The sequence below is a fragment of the Nanorana parkeri genome, unplaced genomic scaffold (assembly GCF_000935625.1).
Source record: "Nanorana parkeri isolate BGI_ZX_2015 unplaced genomic scaffold, ASM93562v1 scaffold1066, whole genome shotgun sequence".
NCBI lineage: Eukaryota > Metazoa > Chordata > Amphibia > Anura > Dicroglossidae > Nanorana > Nanorana parkeri.
This window is the reverse complement of record NW_017307334.1, coordinates 73824-85457: the sequence shown is the minus strand read 5'-3', so window position 1 is coordinate 85457 and position 11634 is coordinate 73824. Positions and strand designations below refer to the sequence as shown.

General features: G+C 42.7%; 1 protein-coding gene across 1 annotated transcript in view; it reads left to right on the top strand.

Annotated features, from left to right (window-relative positions):
- Positions 1 to 11017, top strand: part of CD53 (CD53 molecule) — a 33487-nt gene extending 22470 nt beyond the window's left edge. Inside the window, exons 5-8 of the mRNA XM_018567574.1 lie at positions 2457 to 2552; positions 5028 to 5135; positions 9278 to 9361; positions 10933 to 11017. Coding sequence (XP_018423076.1) covers positions 2457 to 2552; positions 5028 to 5135; positions 9278 to 9361; positions 10933 to 11007 — 363 coding nt within the window. The 3' untranslated portion in view covers positions 11008 to 11017. The remainder of the gene's footprint in view (positions 1 to 2456; positions 2553 to 5027; positions 5136 to 9277; positions 9362 to 10932) is intronic.
- Positions 11018 to 11634: the final 617 nt, after the last annotated feature.

The following is an 11634-nucleotide window of genomic DNA, read 5'->3' as shown; positions in this document are numbered from 1 at the left end:
GCTCGGCGGCATTCGGCTATTCACTCACTGCTGTTCGGGATCTTTAAGAATAGCCCGAACAGCAGTGAGAAGCCTGCCGGGGGTTCGGCTCAGCCGATCCAGATGTTGGATCGGCTGAGTCGAACTCCTTCTGCAATTCGGGTCGGCCGAACATGCTGAGCATGTTTGGCCGACCCGAAGCCACACGAAGCAAGCCGATGTACGGCTGATTTCAGCCGATGTACGGCTGAAATTAGCCGTACCAGCCTGAAGTGAAAAGCCGAACAGTGTTCGGCTCACTTCACTTCAGATCGGTCATTCACTCGGCTGCCCTCGGCAGCTTCGTGAATAGACCCCTTGGTCTCATGACAACTGTTTAAGAGAAGATATCCTTCACATTATAAATATATCTTCTCACTTCATGTTGACTCTACAGGGCAGGAAGTGAAGGGAAATATCCCAAATGAGGCACACCTGTCCAAAAACTGCTATTTTAAACTCTCCCTACTCTATCCAAAATAAAATAAAAAAGTATTTGGCTTTAGATATACTTCCAAGTTTCACACCGTGACCTGCATTATATGAATGACATTTAAGTGTCTGGCAGATATCCACTCTCCATTGTAAATAGGGCCCTAAGGTCATACTATTATACACTGTAGTATAAAAGACAAGAAAACACAAAGAGAGGGGCGCCTTTCCTAGTGCAGATAGGTTTATTCAACAATAATAAAAAACAAGCTGGCAGGTACTCACAAAGGTAGAATAACAACAAGCTGTAGGACAGTAAGAAAACCGGATGTAAAAATCCTATTGGTGTGAGTGGGATACTCAACTACAGAGTTGGATGTGGATGACGGGACTCAGTATATGACTCCTGGTTATCTCTCCAAATATTGTTCAATGGAGGTTGGAGTCAATCACATCATTTCACGTCAATTTGGGTTTTGGTGCTGTAAGTCTAGTGGATAATGCTTATCACGAGATCTCTGATAAGTAAGATTACTATACTCTCTGGTTAGGAATACAGAGGTGGCTTCAGGTAATGCAGCCCACTAGCAATGTAAGAACTCGCACAGCTCCACTGAATATGAGGGGTTAATGTAGAAATGCACTTCAGAGGCAATATAAGATTTAGCACAGTCTTAGTCAAAGTATCAAGGTTATGCAGGCAATGCAATCAACTGTAGTTATATGAGTCAGTTCACTATTATTCAGAATATGCAGGTATGCAGATAGTTAGCAGTATCTATATCAGCTCAATCTTAATCAGGGTATCCAGATTATCCAGGTAATGCAATCAATAGCAAATATGTGAATCAGCTCAGTATTATTCAGAGTATGCAGGTAATGCATCTATTAGCAAATATGCGAATCAGCTCAGTATTATTCAGAGTATGCAGGTAATGCATCTATTAGCAAATATGCGAATCAGCTCAGTATTATTCAGAGTATGCAGGTAATGCATCTAATAGCAAATATGTGAATCAGCTCAGTATTATTCATAGTATGCAGGTAATGCATCTATTATCAAATATGTGAATCAGCTCAGTATTATTCAGAGTAATCAGGTAATGCATCTAATAGCAAATATGTGAATCAGCTCAGTATTATTCAGAGTATGCAGGTAATGCATCTATTAGCAAATATGTGAATCAGCTCAGTATCATTCAGAGTGTGCAGGTAATGCAACCAATAATAAATATGTGAATCAGCTCAGTATTATTCAGAGTATGCAGGTAATGCATCTAATAGCCGCTTGGGGAAATGAGGCTGGGAGCGGAGGCATCGGGAATTACGGGGATTCTCCTGACACAATCTGCTCGTCCAGGCGGTTAATGTGGGGAGCAGACTTGAATCACGTTCTGATGAAGGGAGCATGCCCCGGAAACGCGTCGACACTTCACTGATCTGTACACAGGACGTATCACACGGATCCCTCCATTGCTCAGGTTTTCTTACTGTCCTACAGCTTGTTGTTATTCTACCTTTGTGAGTACCTGCCAGCTTGTTTTTTATTATTGTTGAATAAACCTATCTGCACTAGGAAAGGCGCCCCTCTCTTTGTGTTTTCTTGTAGATGTCTCAGTCTCCCTGACTGTATTGGGGCTGCATCCTGCACATATTTCTTAGTACTTCTTCCTTGTGAGGGATGAGGAATGACTGCCTCTGGCGCTTCTGGATAAGATTTTCTGTTTGTAGTATAAAAGCCATTCAAGGACCACCATGGCATTGTGGAAACTCACACTATCAAACTGAGCAACCAGCATGTGGTATCATACGCTGGTGGCACAAATCTTTGTGGTGATAAAAAGTAGTACATGCATTTGCTGTTGTGTGCAATGACCCCTATACTATTAATAATGGCAAGTATTTGTCTTCCTGTAAACTATAAACTGCAAAACGTTTGACATTGTACCCAGATAGTTGAATTAATTTATACCAACATTGCTGTTCACTATTTATTTTTGTTTTAGATTGGCCCATATATCACAAATGAGCTGAAAATTAGTCTGGAGAAGCACAAAGAAAAGAACTTAAATGAGACTATTTGGGACAACATACAAAGTTCTGTAAGTGTGTCATTCTTAAGAGTCTAAGCTTCCATTATTATGAGCACAGATGATAAAGTCCTGATACAGTAAAGACTAATTTGCAGCTGTTTTCCCATAACCAGAAAAAAAATATTTTAAAGCTGAACATCAGACAAAAAGTTATGCACATATTTAAAATTCTTATGAGAACTGTTCTACATGTCAAAGGAGTTCTAATTCTGTACAATCTCTCTAGTCCCCTTGACCTCTTATACTACCACTGAGCAAAGTACTCTGGTTGGACCTCAACCTACACATTGATGTGGATTTGCGTTAGTCCAGATAGCACAAATGTATAATTAATCATTAATGGAGTGCACTCCCCTGTTGTAAAGCATAATTACATGTGCAGCGTGCAAGGCAACATAGCCCTGATTGTCTGGAAGTACTCAGTGTTCAGGAAAAAAGGGCGCCAAACCAAAAGGTTAAAGGGTCCAATTCGATCAATTCGATCAAACAAAAAACAGCCATTTTAGAAGCAACACCACTCCTTGTCACGTACCTGGTTGGAGTCTGAATGTGTGAGGAGGCCTCCCTTGCACCTCATGTCCCAAGGACTCTGGAGTTGGGGACAGAGTCCAAGCAGACAGCAAGTGACACGGGTACCAGTGGTGGTAACACCGTGCAAGCTGGAGTCCAGGTGGTGTTGCAGAGCAGGGCAAGATCCGTAATCCAGGTCAAACGAGCCAAGGTCACATCAATTGGGCAGGCAAGGCACAAAGGGATGAGGCAGAGGTAAAGTCCAGTAACAATCCAAGGTCAGGGGCAGTCAGCAAACAAGAATGGTCAAGAACACATCCAAGTCAGAAGTCTGGCAATACGAGGCAAGGAATAACAGGAACAAAGGGGAGCTGAACCACAATCCAGCAATTTAGAGACAGGCAGAGTGGGTTTAAATAGTGTGGTCCATTAGCCCATTGTGTCACTTCCTGTGCGCGGCTGTCCCATGGCGCGCGCGCGCAAGTGCCCGTTTTCCAATGGTGTGGAAAACGGAACTTCGGGCATGCGCACTAACAGAGGGTCTCTGACACTCCTACTTCATCAGGTCTTAGGATGGAATAAGGATTTGATTGGACTCAAAAGATACTATAACCAAATGTATCTCTATGTGATTTAATAAAAGGATCTCCTTTAGAGCTGGGCTTGGTAGCAGTAGCATGTTGGGCACGTTTGGACTCTCACCTTTTGGTTTGGCACCCTTTATTTCTGCACATTGAGTCACTTCTGGTTACCCTACAAGGGAGGCCTGTCTTGTTTGGGAGCTGCCTTGCCAGTACTAGTGATCTTATTTGCATCTGGACAATTTGATTGAGCATAGAAATCCCAGCACATCTTACCGTGACACTAAACTCAGGAGTTAAATCTTAAAAATACATTGAAGTACCTTAACTATTAACAAAAAAATTTCTTATTTGTGTATCACTTGGATGTAGATCCTCAAATCATCTCTGAATTTTGCTGACACTGTGATTTCTTCTGGAGGGTGGCTACTTTTCTTCCCCATGGTCTCTGTGTGTGTTGAAAAGTAACCACCACTCCAAGCTCGCTCCCGTGATGGACTAAAATCTCAATACAAATCAAGAGAGCGAGCTTGGAGTGGTGACTACTTTACAACACACACAGGGACCATGGGGAACAAAAGTAGCCACTGTCCAGAAGGAAGGACAGAGTCAGCATAAATTCAGAGATGGTTTAAAGATCTACAGCCGAGTGATGAACAAATAAACTATATTGTGTTAATTGTTAAGGTAGTTGAATGCATTTTTAAGATTTAACTCTTGAGTTTAATGTCACTTAGCATGTGTAACTTGTTGATGGCGTACATGCTGATGGCTTGGAGTGGTGGCTACATTACAACACACACACAGGGACCATGGGGAACAAATTCAGCCACCCTGCTGAAGCCTCCCTTACTCTATCCAAAACTATAAAAAAGGTTTTGGCTTTAGATTTACTTTAAAAGCAAGACAGAGAAGATTTAAAATATGCCTGTATAGTGGTGCAGCCCTACATTTGCTAAACTATTATCCATTGACTTTGTTCTGTGGATGAGATAATCATTCAAATGAAAACAAAATCGTACATTAATCATAAAACTATACAGTATAGTTATTGTTTGTTTAACTGTGGCTGTTATAAATGGCAAATTGCAGTAGTAATATGTTGGGTCACATAGCTGTGTAAAGCTGCAGTACAGAATTGTAGAGTAGTTGGTCACATGTAAGAAAGAAATAAGCCCCTTTATTCAATTATTTGTGTGCAGGACAGGACTAATCATGATTTAATTCTACAACTGTCAATATTCACTGCATATTTGTTCTGATTCGTCATTGATGCGTGAAGCATGCAAGTTTTTTTTTATTATAGACAATTTAATAAATTAGCCACAGATGGTCATAAAAAGGTGAACATTATTAGTGTGAAATAACATTACAAAAAATTATTTTGATTTAGATGAAATGCTGTGGCATCAACAGCTCGAAGGACTGGGGAGATTCAGTTCCAAGTTCTTGCTGCCCTGAAGAAACAAAGGACTGCAACAATCGTATTGCCTTTAAACGGGTATGAAAGATTTATATGTTTACAGGTTTCATTTATTAAGACACTTTATTTACATAGGATCAAGTAACCTTTTCACCTAAATAATGTACATATGTCCTATAAACTCACTCAACAGAAATCAATGTCTATAACGCACTTGGAATATGGCTGATGTTTCTTACCGGTATAAGGTAGAGACATTATGTACAAAGAAAAGTGATTTTCCTCAACGTATCCTTTAGGTTTCCTGATATTTATTCTGCTAAGCAATAGGCTAACATTGTTACAGGATATATCAGTGTCAATGTTTGGTTAACAGTTCCCTCTGCTGGCTATTTCTGGAAGCTCTATCAAATGTTTGTTCTTTATAACTCATTACAATACTGTATCATGCTATATTAACCACCTAAAGACCATGGTGTTTCACCCCCAGGGGCGGACTGACAACATATGAGGCCACCGGGCGATAAGAGATTATGGGGCCCCCTTGGGCTTTGCACATATCAAATCCACCCAATGCATTATTACAAGGGGTGGGTAAATTTAATTCCCCTAGCTGTGGTAAAACTACTAATCCCACCATGCATCTTACCGTGGGAACCATGCATATGCAAAAGTCTTGCAATGCATCATGGGTCTTGGAGCTCCACCACAGTTACGGAGCCAGAGTTTGCCCACCCCTGAAGATCCTCTACAGTTTAGAAATGATAGCTGTACAAACCAACGCACGGCAGACCACACACACAAAACACACAAAGTACACACACAACACATAAGGCCTCACTTACACTGGGCTGGTTGCGCTCAGCAGCCTGTTGTTCCCTATGGGAGGAAACGGCTGTACGATGTCATACGGACACCTGGACTTCAAATCTATGTGGGTACGGGGGTCCGCACTTGTGCGCAGACAGGATCCATCAGACACGGATGACAGTGTACACCCGTGTCCTCCGATAGAGGAGAACAAGCTGCTGCGCGTAATCACACACAGCACCTCTCCCTCCCGGGATCAACTGTTTACAGGTGTGCACACCCCATGGACGTGTGCGCCCAGTGTGAATGAGGCCTAATACACACACACACAACACATAATACACACAATACACATACACATAGTACACACACAATACAGTACACGCAACACAGGACACACGCAATACACACACAATACAGTACACAATACAGTACACACAATACAGGGGACACAATACAGGACACATGCAATACAGGACACACGCAATACAGGACACACGCAATACAGGACACACACAATACACATGCAATGTAGGACACATAATACACATGCAATGCAGGACACATAATACACATGCAATGCAGGACACATAATACACATGCAATGCAGGACACATAATACACATGCAATGCAGGACACATAATACACATGCAATACAGGACACATAATACACATGCAATGCAGGACACATAATACACATGCAATGCAGGACACATAATACACATGCAATACAGGACACATAATACACATGCAATACAGGACACATAATACACATGCAATGCAAGACACAAACACAGCATCACTATTCAGCCTGTTCATAGTTCAAGCAGCCAGGGGAGGAAGAGAGGAGAAGCCTGAGACATGGAGAAGAATCCCCCACCCCCCACGTTGCTCTCGGCCGGAATGTATATTATAGGAGCAGCTGTGAGTGCAGGAGAGCTCCTCATACCTGCTGACAGCTTGCCTCCTCTGTCCTCCGGTCGTATCTTCTCACTCCCATGTAATTCTCTGCCCGACCGTCTAGGCCCCCCTTCCCCGACACCCTCAAGTGCCCTGGCAGTGTCTGCAGAGCGGTCAGTGCAGGGAGGGAGAGGGGTATCGTCCACCCCGGCTCATTAATATTATATGCCCCCCCTAGTTTCGGCGCTGGCAGGATGTGTCTGTGGACGCAGACTCTCCTAGCCTGTGCTGGGTTCGGTCCCCGCTCGCTCGCCTGCTCACTTGATGGGGCCCGCCTGGTACAGGACAGATGCCTGGCCACAGGCCCCGTGCTGGTGGGTCAGTCCGCCCCTGTTCACCCCCTTCCTGGCCAGGCCATTTTTCAGTGTTCAGCGCTGCTGTACTTTGACTGACGTTTATTCTGTCATGAAACGCTGTACTGAAACACATTTTATACAATTTATTGGGGACAGATAGAGCTTTCTTTTGGTGGTATTAAACACCACTGGGGTTTTACATTTTTACTATATAGCAAAAAAATTAGCGTACATTATGTTAAAAAAACTGTTTCCCTATGAAATGTTATGAAACATTTATTATCACCCCATTAAGACGGGGTCACGTCGGGTAAATACACCAAACATATCAAGCTTTAAAATAGCACGCGAAATCGCAGAAAATGACCACATCCAAAATTGGCCATAGGTTTAAAAGCTTTTACTGTTCATCAGTTTAGTGTTATCAGTGAATGGCACTAGAATTATTGCTCTCATTCCGACGTTTGCGGCGATATGTAACATGTGCAGCACAATAGGCGTTTTCGCATGTTGGCGCATCTGACGCATGTTTGCGTGTGTATGTGGGGGGGGCGGGGGACTTAAAAAAAAAATTTGTGTTATTTTACATTTTTTTATTTCATTTTTTTAAAACTTTTTGTTTGATGTCACCTAGGTACCCCCAGAGAAGCTGATGAAGCAGAGATCAGCTCCATCAGCTTCTTTCCGGTGTTCTGTACCGGAGAGTGACAGAGGAATGCGGAAGTGATGTAATGCACTTCCTGCATTCGGGGACAGCAGAGGAGATCAAAGGGTGATCGTGTACCGAGCTCCCTTTGATCTCCAGTGACAGCATTGCCGTGCCGGTCCCAGCCGCATGGGCACAGCAGATCTCGGGACCGGCAGCGGCAGCAAGCAAGCTTGGAGCGGAGGCTACTTTTTAACACACACAGGGACCATGGGGAACAAAAGTAGCCACCCTCCAGAAGGAAGGACAGTGTCAGCATGAATTCAGAGGTTATTTGAGGATCTATAGCTGAGTAATACGCAAAAAAGATCCATTTTTGCTAACGGTTAAGGCACTTGAATGTATTTTTAGGCTTTAACTCCTGAGTTTAGTGTCACTTTAATCTTGACCAGGATAGAATCTAAGACCGTCGGTGCGGTCGGTGCCGCCGCACCGGGGCCTGAGCTTACAGGGGGGGCCCAGTATCCATTCAAACACAGCCCTGGGGCAGAGATGGGGGGTTCGTTGGTGTCCGGCCGCTGGTTACCATTGGTATGCAGCAGGCCCCCCCTTCTCTGCTCCGGGAGTGTCCATTGATCACATTGGTGTCCGGCGGTTGACGGGCCCCCTGTGTGTGTCCATCTCAGCACCTCCCCTGTGTGTGTGTCCATCTCAGCGTGCCCGTGTACTCAGGCAGCTGTTTGTTGGGTCCTCATGCCGAGGCCCAGGGTTACCCTCTGCAGTGCCTGCAGGCTTTTTTTAATATTCTCGGCTCCCTCCTCAGTTTTTGCCGGCCGACCGGCCCCCTCGTCTCTGCGCCGGGAGTGTCGGAAAGACCCGACACTCCTGGCGCAGAGATGAGGGGGCCCGCCGGCCGCCGAAAACTGTGGAGGGAGCCGAGAATAAAAAATAGCCTGCAGGCACTGCAGAGGGCAGCCCTGGCCCCCGGCCCTGAGGACCCAGCAAACAGCCGCCTGAGCTGAGTACACAGGCGCGCTGAGGTGAACACACACACAGGGGTGGTTTTCTGCAGCCTCCCCCACCAGGAAACAGCCAGAGGAGGTGAAGGTAAGTTAATAAATAAAATCATTATTTTTTGTAGCCCAATTGATGGCATTGCTGTATAAAGTACAGCTGGTATTTGTAGTTCTATATAGCAGGTCCCATTCTGCATTGCAGCAATGCAGAATGGCACCCTCTATAGAGGACTACAAATCTCAGCAGTACTTTATACAGCAATGCCATTTTTCCAACTTTTTTTTGTGTGGTTGCTACAGGGGATATGGGTTAGGGGGGTTACAGGGGTTTTTTTTTGGGGGGAAGGGGGGCCCAAAAATAATTTTGCACCTGGGCCCTTTGTTCCTTTTCTGCCACTTTGACATCTCATGTCTCTATATTCTATAGGGTTTTAGAGTAATTTGTATATTGAGGAAAATGTGTCTCAAACTGTTTTTACATTTATTTTTAGGGGTGTAGTGACGCTTTGACATCTTGGTTTGAACATAATTTCCTTTATGTTGGGGTAGTGACCATCTGTACTTCTGTTATTGAGGTAAGACATTCAAGAGAAACAGTTTACTGAACACACAGTATTCCTGAGAATCTGAACATGTTTAAAGTTAGTGAGAGGAATATAGGGGGTGCCATTGCTGACTTGTTTTCTAAAAATGCTTAGTTGCCTGGCTATTGTGGTGATGCCATGACCTTAAGCCCATTTGAGCCACCACCCTGGAACAATTGTGTAGCCAGTGGAGTTATAGTGAATTTAAAACTCTTTATCTGCATACTTGTTGCAGGACACTGACTCAAAGAATGTAAACAAGGGTGTTAGTAGGCCAGATATTGCATATTTTTAGAAGGAAAGGTCAGAAATTCCAACCTTCTGGTTTCTTTCATGACAGGTTTTCTTTATACAGAAGCTCCCTGTGCTTTATCAGCATGCAAACACTATTGTCCGGAGCTGATTTGCTAAAGGATTTGAGAATGTTCACAAAATAAATTGTGTGAATATTCACTGCAATGATCCAATCATGTACATATGAATTATGTAAACAAGGATTTCCTTTTCACATGACTGGATAATGTAAGTGAATCTTCACACATTTTATTGTGTGAACATTCTCAAATCCTTTATTCAGTCTTTTTGTCTCTAATGCCTCATTCACACACAACGCAAGCAAAATTGTATATTGCGTATATACGCGTCTATGCATGCACTATATGCAATCCAAGAATGCATCACTCGTAATGGAATTTTTAATGTGATGTACGTGCGTACAGCGCATAAACACGTGTATATGCGCGTAAATACACATAAATACGCTGCCCGGACGCATCTCTGTTCCATTCTGTTTTTGCGCATATATACGCTACGCAAATATACGGCTCCATACGCGGCTATGTGTATGGAGCCATTTATTTGCATATGTTGCATATGGTACAATACGCACGTACAAGTTATTGAGTATTTTTTTTATCTAAAAACCCTCTTTTTTTATACTAATTCGATTTCCAGATACTGCTTATTGCACATTAAAAGAAGTCTATATATGCCAAAGGTTATGAGTTCCCCTTTAATATTTTAACATATAAACATAGTTTTTTGGTGAATATTCTGTTATTCTCTAAATAAAAAGATTAAAATATTCAGTAACATGTAGAAGTGAATGTGACTGATTAAAGTGACATTAAACCCTAAACAATACTTTAATGTGTGCCTTACTGTAATCCATGGTTGTTTTCCTTCTCTTTGCTGCTCTTTCTTTTAAATCTGTATCTCTTCTCATGCTTGGGGAGAACTTCCCTTTGCAGCAGACTGCCTTGTCTCGGGAATGGCTACATGGTGTCTGTGTATAGGCTTGTAACCTGAGCCAGCACTACAGGAAGAGGCACTCAGCTGCAAAGGGAAGTTCTCCCCAAGCATGAGAACAGATACAGATTTAAAAGGAAGAGCAGCAAAGAGAAGGGAAACAACCATGGATTACAGTAAGGCACACATTACAGTATTGGTTTATGTTAAAAAATCTGAGGGTTTAATGTCACTTTAAGTGATCTATAATGTCATAAATGTTCATTAATTAAAAAAGTGTTAACCATTTGATCATGATATGTTTTGTTTTCCAGGTATTAGGAATGTCTTTCGCACTGACTTTGTATTGCCATATTTCCAAAAGCAGTGGCTCGTTGAATACAAAGTAAAACACCACCTTCCATGTCAATATTTTCTGAATAATAAAGCTGCATCTCGATACAGATTATAAGACAAATATGCTGAATTTTTGCACATGCTTGCCAATATCTGGGCTAAAAAAATTACTTCACTGTGCTTAAGGCTGACCAACCTGAAAGATTTTGGTTTGTCCATTTAAGGAAAAAATATTTTTATATTACGTCTAAAGCACCTATAATGTATATAAGCAGCCAAAACAATGGAAACCAAAAAAGTAATTGTAGGTAATGGAAATAAAAGAATGGAAAAATAATATTGTATGTGCTCTAAATAAAAAGGCAAGTGACTACAGGGTATGCCTGTGGACAGTTATAAGCTGGCCCTACACCTATAGATTTTCTGCAGATTTTCTATGGTCAGATGCAAAAAGTGCAACAGATTCCTCCATCTACGCTAAACTGTGTGGATGGAGGAATCTCCCGCTGGGCCAAGCTTCAGGATCTTGCTAGATGGCCCAGCTGGCTGTCAAAATACCTGAACAATCTGATAAGATGTAGGCATTGTTCAGATATTTTGAGAGCCTGTGTGGCTGACTAGCAAGATACTAAAGCTTGGCCCAGTGGGAGATTCCTCCATCCACACTGTTAAGTGAAGAT